This window comes from Scyliorhinus torazame, chromosome 13 (genome assembly GCF_047496885.1).
Source record: "Scyliorhinus torazame isolate Kashiwa2021f chromosome 13, sScyTor2.1, whole genome shotgun sequence".
Classification (NCBI taxonomy): domain Eukaryota; kingdom Metazoa; phylum Chordata; class Chondrichthyes; order Carcharhiniformes; family Scyliorhinidae; genus Scyliorhinus; species Scyliorhinus torazame.
This window is the reverse complement of record NC_092719.1, coordinates 155,874,169-155,899,945: the sequence shown is the minus strand read 5'-3', so window position 1 is coordinate 155,899,945 and position 25,777 is coordinate 155,874,169. Positions and strand designations below refer to the sequence as shown.

General features: G+C 48.6%; 1 protein-coding gene and 1 long non-coding RNA gene across 6 annotated transcripts in view; one reads left to right on the top strand and one right to left on the bottom strand.

Annotated features, from left to right (window-relative positions):
* lrig1 (leucine-rich repeats and immunoglobulin-like domains 1) overlaps positions 1 to 25,777 on the bottom strand; it is a 186,710-nt gene that overhangs the window by 111,855 nt on the left and 49,078 nt on the right. The window contains exons 1-3 of one of the 2 annotated variants that reach the window (XM_072472310.1): positions 9,614 to 9,761; positions 5,408 to 5,479; positions 4,271 to 4,345 (exon numbers count right to left, since the gene is read on the bottom strand). In XM_072472310.1, coding sequence (XP_072328411.1) covers positions 4,271 to 4,345; positions 5,408 to 5,479; positions 9,614 to 9,696 — 230 coding nt within the window. In that variant the 5' untranslated portion in view covers positions 9,697 to 9,761. Of the gene's footprint in view, positions 1 to 4,270; positions 4,346 to 5,407; positions 5,480 to 9,613; positions 9,762 to 25,777 lie in introns of those variants that run through there. The other variant, XM_072472309.1, reaches the window with a different exon arrangement.
* LOC140388328 (uncharacterized) overlaps positions 9,663 to 25,777 on the top strand; it is a 49,860-nt gene continuing 33,745 nt past the window's right edge. Inside the window, exon 1 of one of the 4 annotated variants that reach the window (XR_011934142.1) lies at positions 9,663 to 10,039. This is a non-coding gene — a long non-coding RNA (uncharacterized lncRNA). The remainder of the gene's footprint in view (positions 10,040 to 25,777) is intronic. The other 3 variants (XR_011934144.1, XR_011934145.1, XR_011934143.1) reach the window with 3 other exon arrangements.

The window sequence follows — 25,777 nt, the reverse complement described above, 5'->3', positions numbered from 1 at the left end:
TGGGCATGGAGATTTGGGCAGCCGAGAGTGAAGGAGTTCTCCTTCTACTCACGCGTGCATAAAGTGTACTCCTGGATTGATTTTTTTTAAATTTTGAGCAGGGCTCTACTGACGGGGGTGGTGGACATGGGGTACTCGGCGATTACAATCTCAGATCATGCACACACTGTGTTGACCTACAGGTTAGCAAGGACAGTAGCCAGCGCCCACACTGGAGACTGGACGTAGGACTTTTAGCTGACGAAGAGGTGTGCGGGCGGTTGAGGAAATGTATTCAGAACTACCTGGAAGTCAACGACATGGGGGAAGTTTCAGCAGAGGTGGTCTGGGAGGCACTGAAGGCGGTGGTTAGAGGGGAGCTGATCTCAATACGGGTCCACAGGGAGAAGATAGACAGGGCAGAGACAGACTGACTGGTAAAGGAGATATTACAGGTCAACAGGAGGTATGCGGAGACCCCAGAGGCAGGGCTTTTAAGGGAACGGCGGACGCTACTGATTGAGTTTGGCTTGTTAACCACAGGGAGGGCAATAGAGCAGCTGAGAAAGGCAAGGGGGGCGATTTAGGAGCATGGAGAGAAGGCCAACAGAATGCTTGCACAGCAGCTTAGAAAGAAAAAGGCAGCCAAGGAGATAGGGAATGTAAAGGACGGGGACCTGCTTAGAGACTCAGCAGGGGTGAATAAGGCGTTTAAGGAGTTTTACAGTAGGCTGTTTGGGTCGGAACCCCAGCTGGGTCGGAGGAGATGAGTCACTTCTTATGGGCGCTGAATTTCCCGAAGGTGGATGGGGGGCTGGTAGAAGGGCTCGGGCCCCCGATCGGGTTGGAAGAGATAGCGGAGGGTCTGAAGGCCATGCAGTCGGGTAAAGTCCCGGGGCCGGACGGGTACCCAGTGGAGTTCTATAAAACGTTCTCTGGGATATTGGGACCGCTGTTGATGAGGATATTCAGTAAGGCAAGGGAGCGTGGGGCGCTTCCTCCTCCGACGTCACAGGCCATGATTGCATTGATCCTGAAGCGGGACAAGGACCCAGAGCTGTATGGGTCCTACAGACCGATAACCCTATTGAATGTGGACGGCAAACTGCTGGCCAAAATCTTGTCCTCTAGGATTGAGGTGTGTGTTCTGGACATTATTGGGGAGGACCAGACGGGGTTTGTTAAGGGAAGGCAGTTGGTGGCCAATGTAAGAAAGTTGTTAAATGTGATCATGACGCCCCCGAAGGTAGGGAGGTGGAGGTAGGGTCGCAATGGATGCAGAGAAGGCTTTTGATCAAATAGAATGGGAATATTAATTGCTCTGAGACCCTCGGGGGGGGTGGGGGGGGGGGGGGGGGGGGGGGGGGGGGGGGGGGGGAAAGAGAAGAGAAGAAGTGAGTGGAACACAAGTGTCTCACTTTACGCAGACGACCTGCTCCTGTATGTATCGGACCCATTAGAGGGGATGGAAGAAATCATGAGGATTCTGGGGGAATTTGGCCGGTTTTCGGGATGTAAACTAAATATGGGGAAAAGTGAGATGTGTACGGTCCAGGCAAGGGGGATTGGGGGAGCTGCCGTTTAGTGGTAGGTGGAAGCTTTCGGTACCTAGGCAACCAAGTGGCGCGGGAATGGGAAAGGTTGCACAAGCTAAATCTGGCCCGACTAGTAGACCAAATGAAGGACGATTTTTAGAGGTGGGACACAGACAGTGAAAATGACAGTCCTCCCGCGATTCCTGTTTGTGTTTGTGTCTCCCCATCTTTATTACGCGGTCCTTTTTTAAACGGGTCAACAAGGTCATTACTGGCTTTGTATGGGCGGGTAAGACCCAGCGAGTAAAAGAGGGGATGCTTGAGCGGAGCCGGGGCGGGGGGCTGGCACTGCCGAACTTCAGTAATTACTATTGGGCGGCGAATGTAGCCATGATCAGGAAGTGGGTGGTGGGAGGAGGGTCAGTATGGGAGCGAGTAGAGGCGGTTTCATGCAAGGACACCAGCTTGGGGGCATTGTTAACAGCGCCTCTGCCATTCCCGCTGTCACAGTACTCCACCAGCCCCGTGGTGGTGGCGGCCCCGAGGGTCTGGGGGCAATGGGGGAGGCATGTGGGAGCAGAGGGAGCATCGGTGTGGTCTCCAATTTGTAATAATCACCGGTTTGCCCCGGGAAGGATGGATGGAAGGTTTCGGAGATAGCAGAGATTGAGAGGATGGGGGATGTTTATAGAGGGGAGCTTTCCTAGCCTGAGGGAGCTGGAGGAGAAATTTGAATTGGCGAGGGGAAACGAATATAGGTACCTGCAGGTGCGGGACTTCCTACGTAGGCAGGTTTCAACCTTCCCGCTCCTACCACCAAGGGGGATAAAGGACAGCGTAGTTTCCAGAGTGTGGAAGGGAAGAGGGAGGGTCTCTGACATCTACAAGGAACTCATGGGGTCAGAGGGGACGCAGACGGAGGAGCTGAAGCGCGTGGGAAGAGAACTAGAGGATGGTCTCAGGGCGGACGCGTTGAGTAGAGTCAACGCGTCCACAACATGTGCCAGGCTCAGCCTGATACAATTCAAGGTCGTTCACCGGGCTCAAATGACAGTGGCCCAGATGAGCAGGTTCTTTGGGGTGGAAGAAAGGGGAGCAAGGTGCGCGGGAGAGCCAGCGAACCATGTCCACATGTTCTGGACATGCCCAAAGCTCAGAGGATTCTGGCAGGGGTTTGCAGATGTCATTTCCACGGTTTAAAAACAAGGGTGGCGATGAGTCCAGAGGTAGCGATTTTTGGAGTGTCGGAAGATCCGGGAATCCAAGAGGAGAAAGAGGCAGACGTTCTGGCCTTTGCTTCCCTGGTAGCCTGGAGACGGATATTATTAGCTTGGAGGGACTCAAAGCCCCCGAAGTCGGAGGGCTGGCTATCTGACATGGTTAGCTTTCTCTGCTTGGAGAAAATCAAGTTCGCCTTGAGAGGGTCAATGTTAGGGTTCGCCCGGAGGTGGTAGCCATTCGTCGACTTCTTTGCAGCAAATTAATAGTCAGCAGAAAGGGGGGGGGGGGGGGGCGTTTAGCTTAGTTTAGAGTAGGAGGTTAGTAAAGGCGGGACCTGTAAGGGAGGAAGACCGTTTATGCACTATGTTTATAAATTCATGTACATAGTTTACTTTGTTGTCGTTGTAAAAACATAAATACTTCAATAAAATGTTTATTAAAAATAAACAATAGGACATCCCGATACACTTCTCCACAACTTGGGAGATTTTATTTTTAATAAGACATCTCTGCAACATGATGCTAGCGTCTTCCCGGGGGGAAAACACCCGGTTATCAATGGAACCAAAGCAATTAATTAGCAAGTTTCACGACACATTATGTTCTAGATCCTGTACATTGTGCTAGAGACTCTGGTCTTGAGAAATAAGATCTTGCAGTGAATATGGATAAGGAGACCTGGGGCACTATCTGAGAAAAAAGCTAATAGAATCTCAGTCTGAAATAGAATGAAGGAGACCCAATTAACATATTTCACCTCTTGCACCAACCTTAAGACACAGGTAGATCCTGCTATATCCTTACTGTGTCAAAAATGTAAAGTAGCGAGAGGAGGCTATACATTGTGTCTGGTCCGGTGTCAAAATTCAATCTTACTGGTTGGGCATATTTAAAGAGCTTGAGATGACATTTGTTATGGCCTTTAGAAGTTTGATTCTTTGTTCTTGGTTCTGGGGCTTCCAGGTAAAAAGATAATTGCTGTACATTTACAGCATGGAGGAATATCTTTTGTTCATGGATTAGCGATTAGCCTCCTTCTGTTCAGAATTTGCAAATATTATTGTGCATTGCATCGCAATGGAATTTTTAATCCGTATACTTCAATCCAAATTGGATGCATTCCAAAACTACGACGCCCATATCGCAAATACTCAGGTTCTATAGTGTCTGACTTACTCCTACAAGGTTTTCCATTCCACCGCTAATATACTAAATGCACAGATGAGCACCATTTTGTCATGTTTTCGTGACTTTATCCTTTTCTCTCCCCCCCCCCTCCTATTACTTGCCCTCTCTACATTTTGTATATGTGGAAGCTCCCAGTTTATTAAACCAACTACATTGGTTTCCTCCTGACATTGATCACACTGCATTGCACCCGTTGAGGGAGTGTTGATTGTTTGTAAATGGAAAAATTCTAATATAAATATACTTAAAAAATAAAACTTTAGTATGTTGCAAAGAAGTTATAAATTAACTTAGAAACAGGACCTCAAAACATACTGAGCACCGATGAAGTGTTGGAAATAACTCACAAATAGAGAAGCACAAGGTGGGCTGAAGCAGATCCTATCTCAGGAATTGTAGTCAACTCATTATGATCAAGTCGCCTGTAAGAGAAAATAAACAAAACCCATGATATTGCTCCCATTTTATACCTTTCACTGTACAAGTATTACCCAAATAAGGAATCTGTAATATACAACTCTACTTCACTGCTATTTCATAACATTCCTGCTCCAAATCATCAGCATTTTTTCCTATATACTTTCAAATAAGGGTTCAAAAAATGCATTACTTAGATTGAATAGCAGTACCCATTCAACAGCAGCAAATTCAGAAATGTGATTTTTTTTTCCTGTAATATTTATTAAATGCAAAATATCGATAATGGGGTGCTGGTAGTGGTGGTGGGCATAGGACAAATGGTGCCAGAGAAAGGTAACAAAAAAGTAGCTGAGTGGAGTTACACAGGCCCAAAAATATACAGACTCAAAATATGCAGACGGCAATTTAACAAAATTGTAACGTCAAAAAGTAAGCCAGGGCACCGAAATATTCCAGGCTCAAAGTAACAAAATTCTCTTAATAACATCCGGTTCTAGATTTATAAAAACTAGTAACAACTTGCATTTTCAAGTTCAACCCTAGAACACAATTTTTGGAATATTTTCCAGCATTTCATTTCTCAAAAGTAAATTTTCAAAAGGTAGAATACATTAAGCTTTCCTCAAACAGCAATGGGCAAAGTACTTCAAAACCTCTCTCTCTCTAATTTTGGCTGATTTTCAAACCAAGTTCCCACCTCCAGACTAATTTCTAGTTCTGCTTAATTGATCAACTCTTTTTTCAGTTACTGGAAACTAATCTGTAAACAGATCTTTTAAAAAATACTCATGAAATTATTTCAGTAGCTTGCAAGTAATTGCATGCATGGAGCTACCAAGATAGCTCATGTACAGCAGTTAAAACCTGCTTCAATTTAAAATCAAATTACATATAAACAGCAGAGCAGACAGAAGGGATGTTAACATAGCAAAACTATCAAAGATTACATTTTCAATGTATGGCCCCCTGGAAATTTCTAGAATATCTAAATGTTACTTTCACAATAAACAAATTTAATAATTCACCTTTATAAATATAACTAAGATATTAACTTTCATACATACACTTCACGGAGGTGGGATAGTTCTGTAAAAACAGAGGCGTCAATTGATGTCAGTCTGTTGTAGCTCAGGTTTCTATAAGAAAAACAGATTGTGTTCAGCAGAATTCAGCAAATACTGTTTTTATTTCAATGGCATTGTAAACTACTTTCATTCAAGCAAACTGGAAATCCGGCTGTGATAGTTGTCTGGAAAGAAAGCTGATCATCTGTGACAAGTCTGATATTGGTGCAGATTTTGATTGCCATCACCAGTAGCTTACAAATAATCAGCACACAAAAGCAAATTTGCAAATCTTTTGGGCTGGAACAGTTACATCTCCATTTTTATTTTGCAAACAAATTCTTTAAGCTCAAACAGCAACATGCATTTGTATAGCACCCAAAGGTGCTTCACAGAATGCGACTATATGAAAATGAACAGGGCCAAAAACAAGTTCATGGAAGGGGTGACCGAAGGATTGGTTAGAAGTGGACTCAAAAGAGGGTCTTAAAGGGAGATTACAGTGGAGCAGAATCAGAATCGTTACAGTACAGAAGACCACCATTCAGTAATCAGGAGAGCAATTTCAGGGTTTTGGGGGGGGGGGGGGGGGGGGGGGGGGATTTTTAAGCATTGGAACATGACAGGTCTACAGTATAGTTGTCAATGGTGGGGCAAAGGGAGCATGTAAATGCACAAACGGTCAAAGTTAGAGGAACAGAGTTCAAAGGATGTGAAATAAAGTAGAGAAAAGGTTGTGGTGCTATAGGAGATTACAGAGACATGGAGTGGCAAGGTCATTGAGCAATTTAAATGGAATGATAAAAATCATAAATTTGAGGCACTCAAATCTAAGTCAAAAGACCACATCAACAGCTTACTTTTACATTACACCTTTAACATAGTAAAATATCCCTAGCCACTTCATAGGAGTGTACTCAGACAAAAACTGACACCAACCCATAGGAGGAAACATTTGGATAGAGTTTTCCTGCTGTGGAAGGGATGAAATCTAATGAGATTAAAACATGAGTTGCAGGAAAGATTTGAAGAGGAGCATTGAAACAAACTCAACAAAAACATCATAGTCCAAATATTAGCAAATAGTTCCTCTTCAGAAACACAAAAAGCCTAGCAACATCCAAGTAAACCTCCTTTGTGCCCTTAAAGTATGCTGCCAAGAATTGTCCAAAATACTCCGAGCAGAGGCCTAGCCAGTGATTTATGCAGTTCTAGCTTCATTTATTTGTTTTTATATTCTGTTCCTCCATTTATAAACTGTAGTAAACTATGTCTTTTCACCACTCATTCGCTTGTTCTGCCATCTTTAGCAATTTGTAGAGATCATTTCTCTGCACCGAACTCCATTGGACTTGCTTGTGCCCATTTCAGCATCTTATTTCTATGTCACCCTGTAGCCCACAACGATCATCACCATCTATGACATTGTCAAGATTGTATTATCTGTGAACTTTACACCTGAAACGAGGGGCCGGATTTTCACAATCATGGAGACTCCATAGGCATTTAAAAATGGCAAGCGGGATCCAGAAGTTCCGCCCATGATTCTGTTAGATCCCATATGCTCCAGTAGCGGGGTGTTCATGAATCACACAGGCATGAAACCGGAACTCAGCTGGACCATTGGCACTTAGTACTAATTTCAAACAGACCTCATTTTCACTGTAGCAAGGATCTTAACCCGAAGTGTGGGAGTCACAAATCAATGTAGACTGAAATACCCATGAAGGGAAAATGAGGTCTAGGCAACTGACGAGCTCTGAAGTTATTCTGCCCATAGTGAATACTGGGCGACTTGGCATGCAGAGTGCAAGGGCAAAGGATGGTAGTGGTCATGGGTGGGCATTAAATTGGCATAGAGGTATGAGAGCGCCTTTTCAACATCCCACCTCAGCACTGTGCAGCCCATGGATGCCTTGGATCTGCATCTGGGGTGGTAGGCCAGATTCCATCTCGCACCAGCCATCTCTCTCTCCCTGAAGTGAAAACCATGTCATATAGGGTTACCACCCCACATCATCAAGCTGGGAAATTTACCAACTCAAGCTACCCACCACGGAAGCAAAAATCTAGCCCAGGGCCAATTCTCATAAGGACCCAAAACTGATCAGAGAGCATTACTGCAAGCTACCTCTCAAATCAGAGAAACCACCAGCACCCTTTGTTTCCCGAGCCAATTCGCTGTCCATACTGCTATTTTCCCTGCAATTCTGCAGGCTTCCATCTCCTCAATGTTTCCTCCGCAATAATTTATCAGATGCCTTCTGAAAGGTGTGGTATGATACACACACCACAAGTCCTACCTCGTCTGTGTGACCTCAAAAGAATTCAATCACAATTTTATCAAATTGATGATAACTCTCCTGGATTAATCTATAATTTCCCAAATTAAAATGTTTTGGTTCCTGACAATGAATTTCTAGTGCGGCCAGGTGGTGCCTCACAGTGCCGTGGACCCAGATTAGATCCTGGCCTTGGGTCACTGTCTGTGTGGAGTTTGCACATTCTCCCAGTGTCTGCATGGGTGTCACCCCACAACCCAAAAAGATGGGTTACGGCAGCACGGTAACACAGTGATTAGCACAGTTGCTTTACAGCTCCAGGGTCCCAGATTCGATTTCCCGCTTGGATTACAGTCTGTGCAGAGTCTGCACGTTCTCCCAGTGTCTGCGTGGGTTTCCTCCGGGTGCTCCAGTTTCCTCCCACAGTCCAAAGATGTGCAGGTTCGGTGGGTTGGCCATGCTAAATTGCCCTAGTGTCCAAAAAAATGTTAGGTGGAGTTACGGGGATAGAGTGGAGGTGTGGGGCTAGGTAGACTGCTCTGTCCAAGGGCCAGTGCAGACTTGATGGGCCGAATGGCCTCCTTCTGCACTGTAAAGTATATGATTCTATGTACAGGATAGGTGGATTGGCCATGCTACATTGCCCCTTAATTGGAAAAAAGGGATTGGGTACTCTAAATTTAAAAAAAAAAGACAACGAATTTATTTCCATTCCCATCACCAATGGTAGGTTGACCAGATTCCTGGTCTATCCCATCCTCATTGGTTTCACCCAAGTGCACACCATTTCACTGGACAGACTTCCAAATTCACGTGTCTACAACGGAATTATACATGAATTGTGAAGAATTCGGTCCAATCACAATTCAGAGCAAACTTTCTACTCAAACAGGTCTGGATTTAAAACCAGCCATCTTAATACATGCATTGTAAATCTACAGGAAAATAAATAATGCACGCATGGTAAAGCTACAGGAAACTAAAATGTGATGCATGGATGAGGTGAGCTTCATTGACTAAAAAAAAATTATATAGCAAAGCTAGAGGTAAATCGGTATTTTGTGCACTACTTCCTGATCTGAAATGAATCGTTAAGAGGCCTAGACAATAAAATTCAGAATCAGTGACTAGATTTCAAACTTGTATGGTCTGTTTCACTCTGCTATCAGATTAAAGGATTAACTGTTCCCTTTTCTAACAGAACTTCTTCCTAATTACCTCAAGGACAGCAGTGTCTCAGTGCAGATACAGGTGCAGTAATAAAGTTCTTACTCTATCTGAACAAGGAGAAAGAAGAGATAAGGCAGCCAGTCCTTCTAACCAGATCAAAGTGTGTTACCGTGAAACGATTAACTTTTGCTCAAGATAGCCTTGACGTCAAGCCAACTACAATAACAAACCTATAATACTGCTGCCATAGATCTGCAATGCAGGAAATAGTTACTCTAATCAGTCTGATTTTCACATCAGGGATCCAAATAATATCTTGAAGGTACATTTTGAAAGGCTACCTACCAATTAGCAATACATGCCAATTCTCTAGACTCAAATATTAATTTGTAACAACTGTTGCTTATTTTTGGAATAAATTTATGGCAAAGGGTGGGGACTAGCGTTGTAGTTGAAGGAGCAGGCGGAGTTCGTCAACAGAGCTTACACCAAAAGGTCTGAATGGTTTCTCAACACTACAATGAACGAACGGCTTGAATGAGCAAGCAGTAACGTCGAGAGCTGGAAAGGTTATTAAATGACAGTAATGTCATTTATATATTGCCTATTTTTAAAATCCTTACAATGTAGCACATGACCCAAGAGGCACAATTACTTCTGTAAATGTCTTTTTTCTTTTAACATATCCATAATATAAAAACACATTGATAATAAAATAGCCCCAACAATAAATACTCTGTAATCCACACAATACTTTAAAATGCACGAGTTGGGTGGCGTTCGTGAGCGGAGCGGTCGCAGCAAAAAGGCTCCCGCAGTTCCACGAAGTCGGGGCATATTCAGGCGGCCTCCGGATTTAAAAATTTATTTTTTTAAGTTTCCCGCGAAATCGGGAGCAGGGGAACTGGGCCCTCGGGAGAGGAGCGATCCAGCCCCCTCCCCCCCCCCCCCCGGCAGCAGAGCACAGGGCAGGACCGAAGCGGGGCCGAACCTGCAGGGAGGAAGGAAAAGAGGACGGACGGACGGACGGACCGACACCCCCCCCCCCCAGCAGGAGAGCGCAGGGGTCGACGAGCGGCGGCCCGGATCGAGCAGCGGGGACCGTCCCCACCCCCGGCGACCACCACGAGGCAGGAACAAAGAGGGACTCCGGAACAGAAGCCACTCTCTCTGGACCTGGGTGAGTGAAAGAAAAGGAAGGAAAAAAGAACTTTTGCAAAAACAAAACTCTGGAAAAAAAAACTTTTAAACCTTTAAAAAAAAATCTTTTTTGCACTTTTCTTGTTCTCACCCAAAGCAAGTTCACCTGAGAAGAATTTTATAAAAGAGGGAAAAATAAAGTGGTAAAGGAGAGAAGGGAGGGTTGAAGAAAAAGGGAGGGGAGGGGGGAGAGAAAATAAATAAATGGGGGGGGGGGGGGGGGGGAATGCCAGAAGGGAGCCATAGCAGAGGGAGAAGGGGCACCAAGTGACTCAGTGGCATTTGCTACCCCAAGTGCTGTGGATTGCTGGGACAGTGAGTAAATTTGAGGAGTTGGACATTTTAAATTAGTAATGGGTTGAATGGTTACGGAGAACGGGCAGGACGGTGGAGTTGAGATCATGATGAGATTGGCCATGGTCATAATGAACAGTGGATCAGCTCAAGAAGCTAAATTGCCTATTCCTGCTCCTAGTTATGTTCTTATCACAGAATTATGGAAGCCCTACGGCGCAGAGGGAGGCCATTCGGCCAATCGAGTCTACACCAACCTTCGAAAGACCTTCGATGTTGTGGCCATTTCAGAGACATGGATAGAGCAGGGACAGGAATGGTTGTTGCAGGTGCCAGGGTTTAGATATTTCAGTAAGCTCAGGGAAGGTGGTGAAAGAGGGGGAAGGGTGGCATTGTTAGTCAAGGACTGTATTACGGTGGCAGAAAGGACGTTTGATGAGGACTCGTCTACTGAGGTAGTATGGGCTGAGGTTAGAAACAGGAAAGGAGAGGTCACCCTGTTAGGGGTTTTCTATAGGCCTCCGAAAAGTTCCAGAGAATGTAGAGGAAAGGATTGCAACGATGTTTCTGGATAGGAGCGAAAGCAACAGGGTAGTTGTTATGGGGGACTTTAACTTTCCAAATATTGACTGGAAACGCTATAGTTCGAGTACTTTAGATGGGTCCGTTTTTGTCCAATGTGTGCAGGAGGGTTTCCTGACACAGTATGTAGATAGGCCAACGAGAGGCGAGGCCATTTTGGATTTGGCACTGGGTAATGAACCAGGACAGGTGTTAGATTTGGAGGTAGGTGAGCACTTTGGTGATAGTGACCACAAGTTTACTTTAGTGATGGAAAGGGATAGGTATATACTGCAGGGCAAGAGTTATATCTGGGGGAAAGGCAATTATGATGCGATGAGGCAAGACTTAGGATGCATTGGATGGAGAGGAAAACTGCAGGGGATGGGCACAATGGAAATGTGGAGCTTGTTCAAGGAACAGCTACTGCGTGTCCTTGATAAGTATGTACCTGTCAGGCAGGGAGGAAGTGGTCGAGCAAGGGAACCGTGGTTTACTAAAGCAGTCGAAACACTTGTCAAGAGGAAGAAGGAGGCTTATGTAAAGATGAGACATGAAGGTTCAGTTAGGGCGCTCAAGAGTTACAAGTTAGCTAGGAAGGACCTAAAGAGAGAGCTAAGAGCCAGGAGGGGACATGAGAAGTCTTTGGCAGGTAGGATCAAGGATAACCCTAAAGCTTTCTATAGATATGTCAGGAATAAACGAATGACATGGGGAAGAGTAGGGCCAGTCAAGGACAGTAGCAGGAAGTTGTGCGTGGAGTCAGAGGAGATAGGAGAGGTGCTAAATGAATATTTTGTGTCAGTATTCACACAGGAAAAAGACAATGTTGTCGAGGAGAATACGGAGATTCAGGCTACTAGACTAGAAAGGCTTGAGGTTCATAAGGAGGAGGTGTTAGCAATTCTGGAAAGTGTGAAAATAGATAAGTCCCCTGGGCCGGATGAGATTTATCCTAGGATTCTCTGGGAAGCTAGGGAGGAGATTGCTGAGCCTTTGGCTTTGATCTTTAAGTCATCTTTGTCTACAGGAATAGTGCCAGAAGACTGGAGGATAGCAAATGTTGTCCCCTTGTTCAAGAAGGGAAGTAGAGACAACCCCGGTAACTATAGACCAGTGAGCCTTACTTTTGTTGTGGGCAAAATCTTGGAAAGGTTTAGAAGAGATAGGATGTATAATCATCTGGAAAGGAATCATTTGATTAGAGATAGTCAACACGGTTTTGTGAAGGGTAGGTCGTGCCTCACAAACCTTTATTGAGTTCTTTGAGAAGGAGACCAAACAGGTGGAGGAGGGTAAAGCAGTTGATGTGGTGTATATGGATTTCAGTAAAAGTTTGATAAGGTTCCCCACGGTAGGCTACTGCAGAAAATACGGAGGCATGGAATTCAGGGTGATTTAGCAGTTTGGATCAGAAATTGGCTAGCTGGAAGAAGACAAAGGGTGGTGGTTGATGTGAAATGTTCAGACTGGAGTCCAGTTACTAGTGGTGTACTGGGCTAATGGTAAGATTCTTGGCAGTGTGGATGAGCAGAGAGATCTCGGTGTCCATGTACATAGATCCCTGAAAGTTGCTACCCAGGTTGAGAGGGTTGTTAAGAAGTCGTATGGCGTGTTAGCTTTTATTGGTAGAGGGAGTGAGTTTCGGCGCCATGAGGTCATGTTGCAGCTGTACAAAACTCTGGTGCGGCCGCATTTGGAGTATTGCGTGCAATTCTGGTCGCCGCATTATAGGAAGGATGTGGAAGCATTGGAAAGGGTGCAGAGGAGATTTACCAGAATGTTGCTAGGTATGGAGGGAAGATCTTATGAGGAAAGGCTGAGGGACTTGAGGCTGTTTTTGTTAGAGAGAAGAAGGTTAAGAGGTGACTTAATTGAGGCGTACAAGATGATCAGAGGATTGGATAGTGAGAGCCTTTTTCCTTAGATGGTGATGTCTAGCACGAGGGGACATAGCTTTAAATTAAGGGGAGATAGATATAGGACAGATGTCAGAGGTAGGTTCTTTACTCAGAGTAGTAAGGGCGTAGAATGCCCGGCCTGCGACAGTAGTGGACTTGCCAACACTAAGGGAATTTAAATAGTCATTGGATAGACATATGGATGATAAGGGAATAGTGTAGATGGGCTTTAGAGTGGTATCACAGGTCAGCGCAACATCGAGGGGCGAAGGGGCTGTACTGCGCTGTAATCTTCTATGTTCAAAGGCAGACGGGGCAATGGGGAGCCAGTTCAGACAAGCCAATCAGCAAGCAAAGCGGCAGAACGGATGTATCGCCATATCAAAAAGAGCTGGGCAGACAGGTGCAGTCTCCCCCGGGGCCAGGGGGTAGCTGGAACTGGAAGGCAGCGTTTGCCGATGCGCTGAGGGAACATCAGCAGGTAAATAAGGCAGAGGCTAGGGCAGACATAGAGGCCGCAGTGCAGGCAGCAATGGCCAAGGCCCTGGCGGAGGTGCAGCAGGCCCTGGGCAGAGCAGAGGAGAAATTGGACGCCCAAGGGAAGAAACTGGAAGCCCAAGAGACGACCATCAAGGAGCAGGAGAAAGCAGCGACTGACGTGAGCAACCTGATCACGGCCCTGGAGACGGAGGTGGCGAGACTGGACACAACACAGGGGAGCCTGAAGGGCAGAGTGGACGACCAGGAAAACCGCTCGAGGAGGCAAAATGTCAGGATGGTGGGCTTACCAGAGGGGATCGAGGGTAGAAACCCCACGGCATACGTGGCCGAGATGCTGGGCAACTTAGTGGGGAAGAAAACCTTTCCCAGCCCACCAGAAATGGACAGAGCACACCAGTCGCTGCGCCCGAAGCCCAAAGCAGGGGAACACCCGAGAGCAGTTATAGCTAAACTGCACCGGTACCAAGATAGGGAAACAATCCTACACTGGGCCAGGAAAAACAGAACCGGCAAATGGGAAGGACATGCCATTAGAATTTACGAGGACATTGGGGCAGACCTAGCCAGGAGACGGGCCGAGTTTAATAGAGCGAAAGCAGCTCTTCACAAGAGCAACGTGCATTTTGGTATGCTGTACCCAGCGAAACTCTGGGTCACATACCAAGAAAGAGAATACTTCTTTACAGCCCCTGCCGAATCAAAAAAGTTTGTCGAGGAACACGGGCTGGAAAACCACCAGCGAAGGTAGAAATGCGGGGCCCCTGGCAGGGGGCAACAACACGCCGACGTGTTTGGGGGGGGGGGGGGTGAGGCAACGCCAGGCCCCCCCGCCCCGGCCACAGCGAGCGCACCCTGAACTAAGAACAGACCACTGCCCGAGGGACCGCTTCAGGTGGGAGGCCCAGGCCCCAGCACGAGGGAACGAGAGTAGTGGAGAAGGGAGAGCAAGCAAGAGGAGTGCAGGGTAGGATAGGGCAAGAGCGGGAAGAAAACCGTAGAGGTCGGGCAGGGGAGAAGCGAGACAGTAACTCCCGAGAGGGGGGCCACCATACTAGCGGGAAAGCTAGCGCCGGGGGCATGCAACAAAGCAGGGCCGCAGCGCGCCCCCAAAAAAGGGGGGGGGTCACCACTCAACAGAGACCGGAGAGCAAACTGGGACAGGAACAGGGGAAAGAGGGACAAAGGAGGGGTACAAGGGAGGGGGGGGGGGGAAGAGAGAGACTGGGGAGGGGTGACACAGCGAAGGAGGGAGAAACAGGGCTAGAAAAGGAGTTGGGCTACAAAGTGCCACAACCAAGGGCTCAAAACAAGGAATCGCTGCAAGCACCCACCCAGTACGGTCTCTGGGCGAAGGGAGACCCCAGAGTGCAGGGGACTACCTGCATGGCGGGCGCACAGTGGGCGGCCATGTCGGGTCCCCCTGGGACAAAGGGAAACCCTGGAGCGCAGGGACCCAACCACATGGAGAGAGCAGTGACAGCGGCCATCCTGGACGGCCCCCTAACAAAGGGAAACCCCGGAGGGCAGGGGCGCGTCCACCAGGTAAGTATTGTTAATCCCACAGGAGCGAGGAGGCAGAAGCCCCCCACCAGGATAGTCACCTGGAACGTAAGGGGACTCAACGGCCCAGTGAAGAGATCCAGAGTCCTCACCCACCTAAGAAATATGAGGGCCGACATGGTCTTTCTCCAAGAGACACACCGGAGAAAGCAGGACCGACTGCGAGTAAGAAAGGGCTGGGTGGGACAAACCTACCATTCCTGCTATGGAACAAGGGCCAGGGGGGTGGCGATATTGATCGGCAAGAGGACGATGTTTAGGGCGACAAAGACAGTTACGGACCAGGGGGACGGTATATCATGGTCAGCGGGGCCCTGGATGGGGCACCGATAGTACTAGTTAACATGTATGCACCCAACTGGGACGACACGAGCTTCATCAAGAAGACCATGGCAGAAATCCCTGACATAGCGACGCATCGATTCATCATGGGGTGGGGACTTCAACTGTATACAGGACCCAAAGACAGACAGATAAAACCCCAAAACGGGGAAAACCTCAAGCATGGCAAGGGAACTCGGTCACTTTATGGAGCTGATGGGAGCGGTGGACCCCTGGAGGTTCGCCCACCCGGGGGAGAAGGAATTCTCCTTCTTCTCCCCAGTACACAACATATACACCAGAATTGACTTCTTTGTGGTAGGGAAAACGGTGCTTCCGGGGATAGACAAGGTGGAATACTCCACAATTGTGATATCCGACCACGCTCCACACTACATGGACGTGAGGCTGGAGACGGGCAGGGCCCAACGCCCCACATGGAGGTTGGACGTCGCCCTACTAGCGGACAAGGCCTTCAACAAAAGGTTATCACGGGCCATTGCAGAGTACACACAACAACCAGAACGGGGAGGTCTCACCCTCCACATTCTGGGAAGCACTAAAGGCCGTACTAAGAGGGGAAATCATCGCTTTCAAAGCATGAAGAGATAGGGAGGAAAGGGTGGTGAGGCAGCAGCTGGTCGACTCCGTACTGGAGGTAGACCGTAAATACTCCGAGGCCCCGACCGTAGAGCTCCTGGCGAAGAGGAAAGAGCTACAAAGGAACTTTGACCTGCTCTCCACCAGGAAAGCAGTGCACCAACTCTGCCAGGCACATGGGACACTATACGAACACAGACAAAGCCAGCTGCCTGTTGGCACACCAGCTGAGAAAGCAGGCAGCCACCAGAGAAACTGCACAAATCAGGGATACCAGAGGCACACTAGAAACAGAACCAGAAAAGATCAACAAAACCTTCAAGGCCTTCTACCAAGGGCTGTACACCTCAGAGCCCCCAATGGGAGAGTCTGGGATGAAACGGTTCCTTGATGGACTGGACATTCCAGTCATGGGGGAAGAGCCAAAAAACGGGGCTTGGAAGCACCACTCGCACTGGGAGAGATCATGGACAGCATTAGCTCCATGCAGGCGGGGAAGGCGCCTGGACCCGACGGGTTCCCGGCAGACTTCTAGAAAGAATTTGCGACAGCACTGGCCCCGCACCTGCGGGAGATGTTCACAGACTCGCTAGCGAGGGGCACACTGCCGCCCACGCTAGCACAGGCCTCAATCTCGCTGATACCAAAGAAGAACAAAGACCCAACGGAATGTGGGTCATACAGACCCATCTCACTGCTGAATGCAGACGCCAAAATACTGGCCAAAAGGTTAGAAGACTGTACCTGAGGTAGTCGCAGAGGACCAGACAGGCTTTGTCAAAAGTCGACAGCTTACCTAGAACATCAGGCGCCTGCTGAACATGATAATGACCCCCTCCGGGGAGAGAACACTAGAGGTGATTGTCTCCCTAGATGCAGAAAAGGCCTTCGACAGAGTCGAATGGAAATACCTCAGAGGTACTGGAGCGATTCGGGCTTGGAACAGGGTTCACCTCCTGGGTAAAGCTCCTATACAGCGCTCCCATGGCGAGCGTACGGACCAACAATACCAACTCCCGATACTTCCAGCTGCACAGGGGCACCAGACATAGATGCCCACTGTCCCCTCTGCTGTTCGCTCTAGCGATCGAACCACTAGCAATTGTGCTCAAAGCAACAAAAAGCTGGAGGGGGATCCGAAGGGGAGGGAGAGAGCACAGAGTCTCACTCTATGCAGGTGACCTGCTCCTCTACATTTTGGATCCACAGAGCAGCATGGACGGAATCATCGCGCTCTTGAAAGAGTTTGGCACCTTCTCAGGCTACAAACTCAACATGAGCAAAAGCGAGATCTTCCCGGTACACCCACAAGTAGGTGGGGCAGCCCTAACGGAACTGCCGCTTAAACAAGTCCGACACAAATTCCGCTACCTGGGGATCCAAATAGCCCATGACTGGAAAGGGATCCACAAATGGAACCTCACCAGTCTGACAGAGGAAGTAAAAAAGGACCGGCAAAGATGGAACACACTCCCACTCCCCCTCACGGGGAGAGTCCAGACGATCAAAATGAACGTGCTGCCCAGGTACCTCTTCCTATTCAGACCCATCCCGATCTACATCCCCAAGGCGTTTTTCAAAGCACTCGACAAACTAATCATGGCGTTCGTATGGGGGGGAAGAATGCTCGAATCCCAAAGAAGGTCTGACAAAAAACAAAATCCAGGCCGGGGGGGGGGGCTTGCCCTCCCAAACCTACAACTTTACCACTGGGCGGCGACGGCCGAGCAAATAAGGGGATGGATCAAGGAGCCAGAAGCCGAGTGGGTGCTCGCGGAAGAGGCCTCCTGCATGGGGACCTCCCTCCGGGCCCTCGCCACGGTGGCACTCCCGTCCCCATCCCCACCCAAAAAACATTCCAGCAGCCCGGTGGTAATATCCACCCTCCAGTCCTGGAACCAACTACGGCAACAATTTTGCCCGACCAGAATGTCAGGTAAAGTTCCCATCTGCAACAACATAGGTTCACGCCAGCGCTGACTGACGCCACCTTCAAAAGGTGGGGACAGGACAGAAGGACACTGACAGTCAGGGACCTATACACGGATGGCAGGATCGCAACACTGGGTGAACTGACAGAGAAATTCCAGCTAGCCAGGGGGAACGAGCTAAGGTACCTGCAATTAAAACATTCCTACGAAAGGAGACAGGGACATACCCACAACCACCACGACAGATACTACTGGAAGAGTTACTGGACGCAAGCATACTAGATAAAGGAAACTGTAGTGACATGTATGACCGACTGGTAAAAGGGGTCGACACCGTATTGGACGCAACAAGAATGAAGTGGGAGGAGGACCTGGGGATCGAAATAGGGTGGGGACTCAGGAGCGAAGCACTGCATAGGGTCAACTCCACCTCCACGTGCGCAAGGCTCAGCCTGACGCAACTAAAAGTGGTACATAGAACCCACTTAACAAGAACCCGTATGAGTAAGTTCTTCCTGGAGGTGGAGGACAGATGTGAGCGGTGCCAAGGAGGCCCAGCCAACCATGCCCACATGTTCTGGTCCTGCCCAGACTAGTGGAGTACTGGACAGCCTTCTTTGAGGCAATGTCCGTGGTGGGGGGGGGGGGGGGGGGGGAGAAAAAGAGGAGGAGGGTGGAGCCATGCCCAAAAGTGGCGGTCTTCAGGGTTTCAGACCAGCCAGATCTATTGCTGGGGAGGAGGGCGGACGCCCTTGCCGTTGCCTCCTTGATCGCCCAGCGTAGAATCCTGTTCGGCTGGCGGTCAGCAGCACCACACAAAGCTGCAGGCTGGCTGTCCAACCTCTCGGAATCTCTCCAAATGGAGAAAATCAAATTCGCCATCCGAGGGTCAGACGACGGCTTCCACAGAACGTGTGTGCCATTCACTCAATTGTTCCGAGACCGGTTTGTGGCCAACAAACAAGCAGAAGAATAGCCAGGTAGCCAAGAAACAGGGGAGAGTAGCCAAAGCATGAGAGGGAGAGATAGACCGGGAAGGTGGGGGGGGGGGGGGGAAACTAAATCTTAAGAGGAAGGAAAGGCGAGCCACAGGGGCGGGTAGAGGGAAGAGACGGAATACAGGAGAGCCAGGGAGGGGGGAGGCAGGGAAACGTTAACAAACTTAACGTCCACAGGAACAGAGAAAACGGGGAAGACGGGAGGGCCGCAGAAGCGGAAGTGCGCAGAAGCGTAATGAGACGACAACGGCAGCGAACTCCGTTTGGGAGAAGGGACGACAACACCACGAACAGATGCCTACTTATGTGTGTAAATAATTTTGCCAAGTGTACAAAGCTGCTGCTGTTTAACCGTATAATACCGTCCGATGGCTTCTCAGGGAAAATTAAAACGTCAGCAGCAGCAGCGACCCATAGGGGAGTGGGGGTGAGTGCTCCGTTGGGAGGGTGTGGGAAGACTGAGGCGCGTGGGGTCAAGTCTAGTCAATTGCTATTGTACATTCTCTTTTTGCACTATGTTAATGTTCACTCTATTTTGCGGTGTTAGGATTATTACTATTTATTATGAAAAACTTTGCAAAATTTTTCTTAATTATTTTTTTTTAATGCACGAATTTCTTCATTTACTGCTAATGTACTCTCTGGAAGCTCGATTATGAAGTTTGTTTCAATTTCACAACTTTACCTACTTTAGAAAAGCACACGTTAAGAGCTTTCATCACAGACTACAGTTTTGTCAATATGAGCCAGACAACTGCAATAACCTGCCGGCAATAAAACACCTTTACAGAATTAAAGTAAACACACAGAAGCCTGACCAAAGAATTCGCTTATAGTGTTAAGAGGAAACAGGCAATGAAGAAAGAAGGAGACAGAGGCAACAAGAGCACACACAGACAGCACTGTTAAGTTTTGGGAATTCATCGCAGGAAAGACACATTAGCCTTGGATTATGTACAGGGCAAATTCACCATAATGATGGGTTAAATTGAAGAAATTTGGAATGTGTTCCCTTGAATTTAGTTGGTTGAAGGGTGATCCAATTAAGGCCTTAACAGTGATAAACGATTGTTTTGCCTCTCAGGAGATTCGGGTCTTGATTGAGTGAAAAGAAAAATTGTTTCGACTGACACTCCATTCCACTAGGGGAGAGAATGACTTAGTGGTATTGTCGCTGGACTAGCAATCCAGAGACCCAGAGTTATGCTTTGGGGATCAGAGTTCGAATCTGGTGGCATGGCAGATGGTGGAATTTCAATTCAATAAAAATCTGGAATTAGAAGTCTAAAGGTGACCATGAAACCATTGTCTGCTGTCATAAAAACCCATCTGGTTCACTAATGCTCAGTGGGCTAGCTGGTTTGTGATGCAGAACAAGGCCAGCAGTGCGGGTTCAATTCCCGTACCAGCTGAGAATTCTGTATTCTTCCTCAGTGTACCCGAACAGGCGCCGGAATGTGGCAACTAGGGGCTTTTCACAGTAACATTGCAGTGTTATTTATTTAATGTTCTTTAGGGGAGGAAATCTGTCATTCTTACCTGGGACCGTGCTCGCCAGCCCCTCGCTGACAACGTCAGCAGCACTTGTACAGCCAACCCCATCCAGCTTGCAACAATGACGCAGAGAAGACCAGCCCCAAAATTCAGGGATGCTGACCTGGGGCCTGGGGAGTCTCCTGGACGCGCTGCCTGGGACGAGGTGGCGGCAGCAGTCAGCTCGGGCAGTGTGACCAGGACTGGCCTCCAGTGTCGGAAAAAGGTCAACGACACACACCGGGCAGCATGAGTGAGTAGACACCAACGTCCCACTCCCCAGCTCCACAGGGAGCATCTACCCAGTCAACCTCCAACCCTCCCTCCATCCCCTCCCCCTTCAGCACTCCTTCCACCCACCCCTTCAACCCTTCCTCCACCCCAACCCTCCCTTCACAACCATCCACAGCTGTGAACCACGTGTGTGACTGATGATGCCCTCTGTGTCCCCTCAGGAAAAGCTCTCCCATAATCGGTGGGAGGGGGCCCATACTGGCGGTGGGGTGCCAGACTTGAGAATCCTCACCACCTTCGAGGAGCGGGCCCAGGAGGTGACTGGTGTGGTCGAGGACAGCGCGGTCACCAACATGGAGGCTGGCAGACGCTGCAGAGGTGAGGGACCACCAGGCTCCACCCGGAGGACCTGTCAAACATGAGTAGCGATTGCCTTACTGCCTGACCCATCATGCCACTGACCACATGACCATTCTCCCGCTGGTCCAGCAGCCGACGGCATCAGCCCATCCCGGGCAGCCCCCTCTCCTGACTCCAGGGAGAACATCTCGAAGGAGAGCCAAGAGGATGCAACAGCGGCACAGTAGTCATCCCCACCCTCCACCACTGTAGATACATACACCACACCTCAGTTTGACACACGCCTGAAGTGGTCAGGCTTCTGGGGCACAATCTGATGAGCATCACACTGCTGCTGATGTACATCAGGTGGAGGCAGGAACCCCCAGTTGGAGGTCTGCTGGGTCCCTGGACCCAGTTGAGTCCGAGCCCGATGCTGAGCCTCTGGAACAGTTACCCGGGGCTGATGGAGAGGATAGGGGCCAACCTGGACGTTCAGAGGGAGATCATAGAATTTACAGTGCAGCAGGAGGCCATTCGGCCCATCGAGTCTGCACCAGCTCTTGGAAAGAGCACCCTACCCAAGGTCAACACCTCCACTCTATCCCCATAACCCAGCAACCCCACCCAACACGAAGGGCAATTTTGGACACTAAGGGCAATTTATCATGGCCAATCCACCTAACCTGCACATCTTTGGACTGTGGGAGGAAACCGGAGCAAACCCATGCACACACGGGGAGGATGTGCAGACTCCGCACAGACAGTGACCCAAGCCGGAATCGAACCTGGGACCCTGAAGCTGTGAAGCAATTGTGCTATCCATAATGCTACCGTGCTGCCGAGGTGTCAGCGTCACTCCAGCAGATCATAGCAGATTTAGGAGTCCCAGAGGCTACCGGCTCAGGAGATGGCACTGACAATGAGCAGCACCGAGGCCAACACAGCTAGGTTGGCGACTGCAGTGGCGAGCTTGGTGGACAACATCGGCACCATGAGTGAAGGTGTCCAAGGCATCGCGCAGGTGGTGACGGACATGGCTGAGGGCCTTGGCAGTATGTCTGCCTCACTGGGGGGGGGGGGATGTCACCCAGTACCAGGCCGATCTTGATGGGGTTCAGAGGGACATGGCCCGCTCTCAGACAGGAATGGCCGAGGAGCTGCGAAGCTTGTCCCAGTCACAGGTGGGCATGGCTGAGGCACTGCAGAGCATGGCCAGGTCACTGGGGGATGTGTCTCAGTCACAGAGGAGCATCGCCCAAGGCTTCGACATGGGGGTGCGGTCTATGGAGAACCACCAGGGCTGGCAGCACCAGATGATGTAGGGGCAGCCGGGGCCCAAACCAGCTGCCCCTCCGTCCCAAGGTGAACTCGGGGCCCTATAGGAACCAACCAGGTGCAGGGGGGTGCTGAGTGCCAACCCGGGCCCATCTCATGGGGTGGCGACTGTGGCCACCAGCACTCTTTAGTTCCAACCCCCTGATGAGGCCGCATCTCGGGGTCAGCACACTGGACAGGGCTGCACGGCTGTGCATGTGCCATCGAGACGTGGGCCAGGGCCCACCAGCCCCAGGGACATCAAGGGTCACGTGAAAAGGTAAGCAATTGGCTGCCTCCACCTCAGATGTGCATCCTGGGGAAACACCAAGACGTAGTGATAGAACTAGGAGGGCCAGGCATGTTGAGCATCACTGAGGGCACTATCGGAAATGGGGTATCTCACAGCACATTAAACGATTCTATGCACAAACATTATTATGTGCCTCTTGTCGCTTTCTTCTGTGATGCGGCTGACCCCTGGACCCTTTGCCTGTCTCTCCAGGCAACCCCCCCCCCCACCCCATGGCCCCCGCCCACCCGCCCAAAAGCGGGCGAAGCCCCTTCGGGTATAAGAAGAAGGCCCCAAGAGAGAATCGCTCTCTTGGAATTGGCTCTCAATGCGGAGAGACCCTTCCACCAGCTACACCAGAAGCAAGGAGGTCCAAGGTCAACACTCGCTACCAGACGGACAACCGTAGCTGTTCCCCTTCACCACTTCGACCCCAGCAGCCTCAGATCCGAACAACGGCCATTGTTCCTCTAACTGAGTGGACGCCTGAAGCTAAGTATAGGCTTTATTTAGCAGTAGTGATAGTGGAGTCTGTCGTATTTCGTGCATGAGTAGATAAATGTGTAAATAAATAGTATTGACTTTGAACTAACTAACTGGTGTACCGGCTCTTTGATCAGTATTCGGGTTTGAACCTTGTGGCGGTATCGAAAGGTACCTGGCGACTCTAAAGCAAACTTAATTAGGATTAAGGAAGGCGACCGTATTGACCGCCATATTTAGAACCAAATAAACAGAGCAACAGTGTTGACTCCCCCACAGTCCAGGCATCAAGGTGCGATTAGAATGCTCGGCAATGACTCCCACATGCTACATGGACTGCCTATACACAGGAACTCACTTGGCATGTGTCAAATGCTCACTTAACTACGATTGCCAATTCCCTATTAGCGATTGCCTTCAGCCACGCAGCCGTCGGTGGGGTTATAGGTGATCGGTGGGGCATTCAGACAGGGTCAGGGGTTGGGATTCAAGTGTTGGCATGGTGATGACAAAAGCGATTGCCCCCCCCTCCCATAGCGGCCCACCCCGGCAGAGTGTGTCCCCCACCCCCCTGCTGCGCACTGAGGTAGCATATCCAGCACACCAGGCTCTTTGCCTGTGAGCAAAGATTGCTATTCCCCTCCTCGGCTCCCCACGGAAGCCTTTCCACCAGGTTCACTTTTGTCAAAAGGAGTACTAATCGGAGCCAGCGTGAGCACTTGATGGGGAGGACATTGAATGACAGGTGGCTCTCATTAATTGTATAGAAATGGGGCTTAAGTAGTGATTATTGGTTTCTCACCATGCTAAGGCAGAGACAAGGAGAAATTTTCTCAGAGAGGTCGTGAGTCTTTGGAATTCTCCTTCACAGAAGGCACTGGAAACAGAGTCTTTGAATATTTTTAAGGCAGAGGTAGATAGATTTTTGCTAAGCAAAGGGATGAAAGGTTATTGAGGGTAAGTGAGAATGTGGAGTTGAAGTTACAATTGGATCAGCCATGATCTTATTGAATGACCGAGCAGGCTCAAGGGGCCGAATGGCCTTCTCCTGCAACTAGTTCCCGTGTGAAGTGAATCAGAGCTCATCTAAATCAGAGGAAATAAAGGAAAGGCGCACACAGTACATCAGCATAAAAAGAAATGACCAAGTATATCAGAGCAATGCTTTAGCCATCACTTCCAAAAGGCAATTTACAGAAACAAAGCCAATTCTACTGATGATATCAATATCAAGATGGCAGAAACTATTATAAATATTACGACAAAATACTGAAGAAGTGTAAATTAGGAAGTTGGACTGAAAAAAGTAAATGTAATTTAAATATGGATAATTGCAAAATGAGTAGCAGTGGAATATATAAACTAAACTGGCATACAAGATGCAGCACTTGAAAGGAATGAAAATCGCTTGTCACAAGTAGACTTCAAATGAAGTTACTGTGAAAAGCCCCTAGTCGCCGCATTCCGGCGCCTGTTCGGGGAGGCTGGTACGGGAATTGAACCGTGCTGCTGGCCTGCCTTGGTCTGCTTTAAAAGCCAGCGATTTAGCCCAGTGTGCTAAACCAGCCGCACTTGACAAATATATGCATGTATTTATGGATAACCTTCCAAAACTACCATAAAAGCATACAGAAGCAATACAGGAAACAAACAAGATAGCAAAGTGTACAGCAAGGAGGCTAGAACACAAGTTCCAGGAAAAGATAACAGCCTTATAGAAAACATGGGTCCAGCCTCATCTGCAGCACGGTGCACAAACATTGGAGAAGGTACAATAAAGAGCAACGTCTTTGGCAACTTTGATTATTGCATCTAATTATAAAAAGGAGGGTTTTAGAAACTACTAATGTTTTATAGCTTAAAACAGAGAATCTTAGAACAAATTTAATTGCATATGCCTTATTTTGTCAATTACAGTAATGGAAGAACAACAACTTCTTGGCCAAATGTTATCAAATTACAGACAATGCAGTTTTCCAACTGTTCTAAGACTCCAATTTCTTTGACCAAAGCCTTGGCCCAAAGAATACCCAATTATTTTTCTTTAATTTAGTCTATCTACAGTACACTAAACAGGACCAGCAAAATTCAATCAATTTTACATGGTATTTTGCAAAATCTTCTCGGGATTAAAGATGTAAAAGTAAGAATGTCTTTGGGTGAGGGGGTTCAGAGGTGGAATAAAGGAGCAGTCCTGGGCCTTTGCAATAAAGTCATGTACACCCCATCCTGAGCAGATGCTAATTCTACCCAACAGTATGATACTCTTATTCAACTGAACTTCTGCTTTCTTCTTCAATGTCACACTGAATGCTGTCATAATATCCACTCATGTATATAATGAGATGCAGACAGGCAGTGATTGATACATAGGATGACCAGTAAGCATACAACACAGCACAGCCAATCACCAGACAGGCGACTACCACTATAAAGCCAGACGGCACTAGGTTTCCCGCTCTCCCGGGACCCAGCTACTGAGACAGTCCACCAGCTAGCAAGCACAAACACCATGCGGTAGCTAGTAAGTCTGGTCAGGCTACTACAAGGTCACCAGTCAGATCAGTATAGTGTCGACCCACAGCTGAATATATATATATCAATTCTATCGTTGAATAAAACAGTGTTGGTTCTTCTCCTGTGTTGTAGATGTCTGTTTCTAACTTCCCTGGATCGACTGCAGCCCACATGAACCAACCTGCCTAACACATTAAATGCAAAAATCAATAAATACCTCAATTACCTCCTCTTTGCCTAAACTTATATGGTGGGATTTTCTGGCCTCGTCCGCGTGGTGAACGGAGAATCCCGCCAGAGGTCAATGGAGTTCTCCATTGTACACGGCTCGCCTGT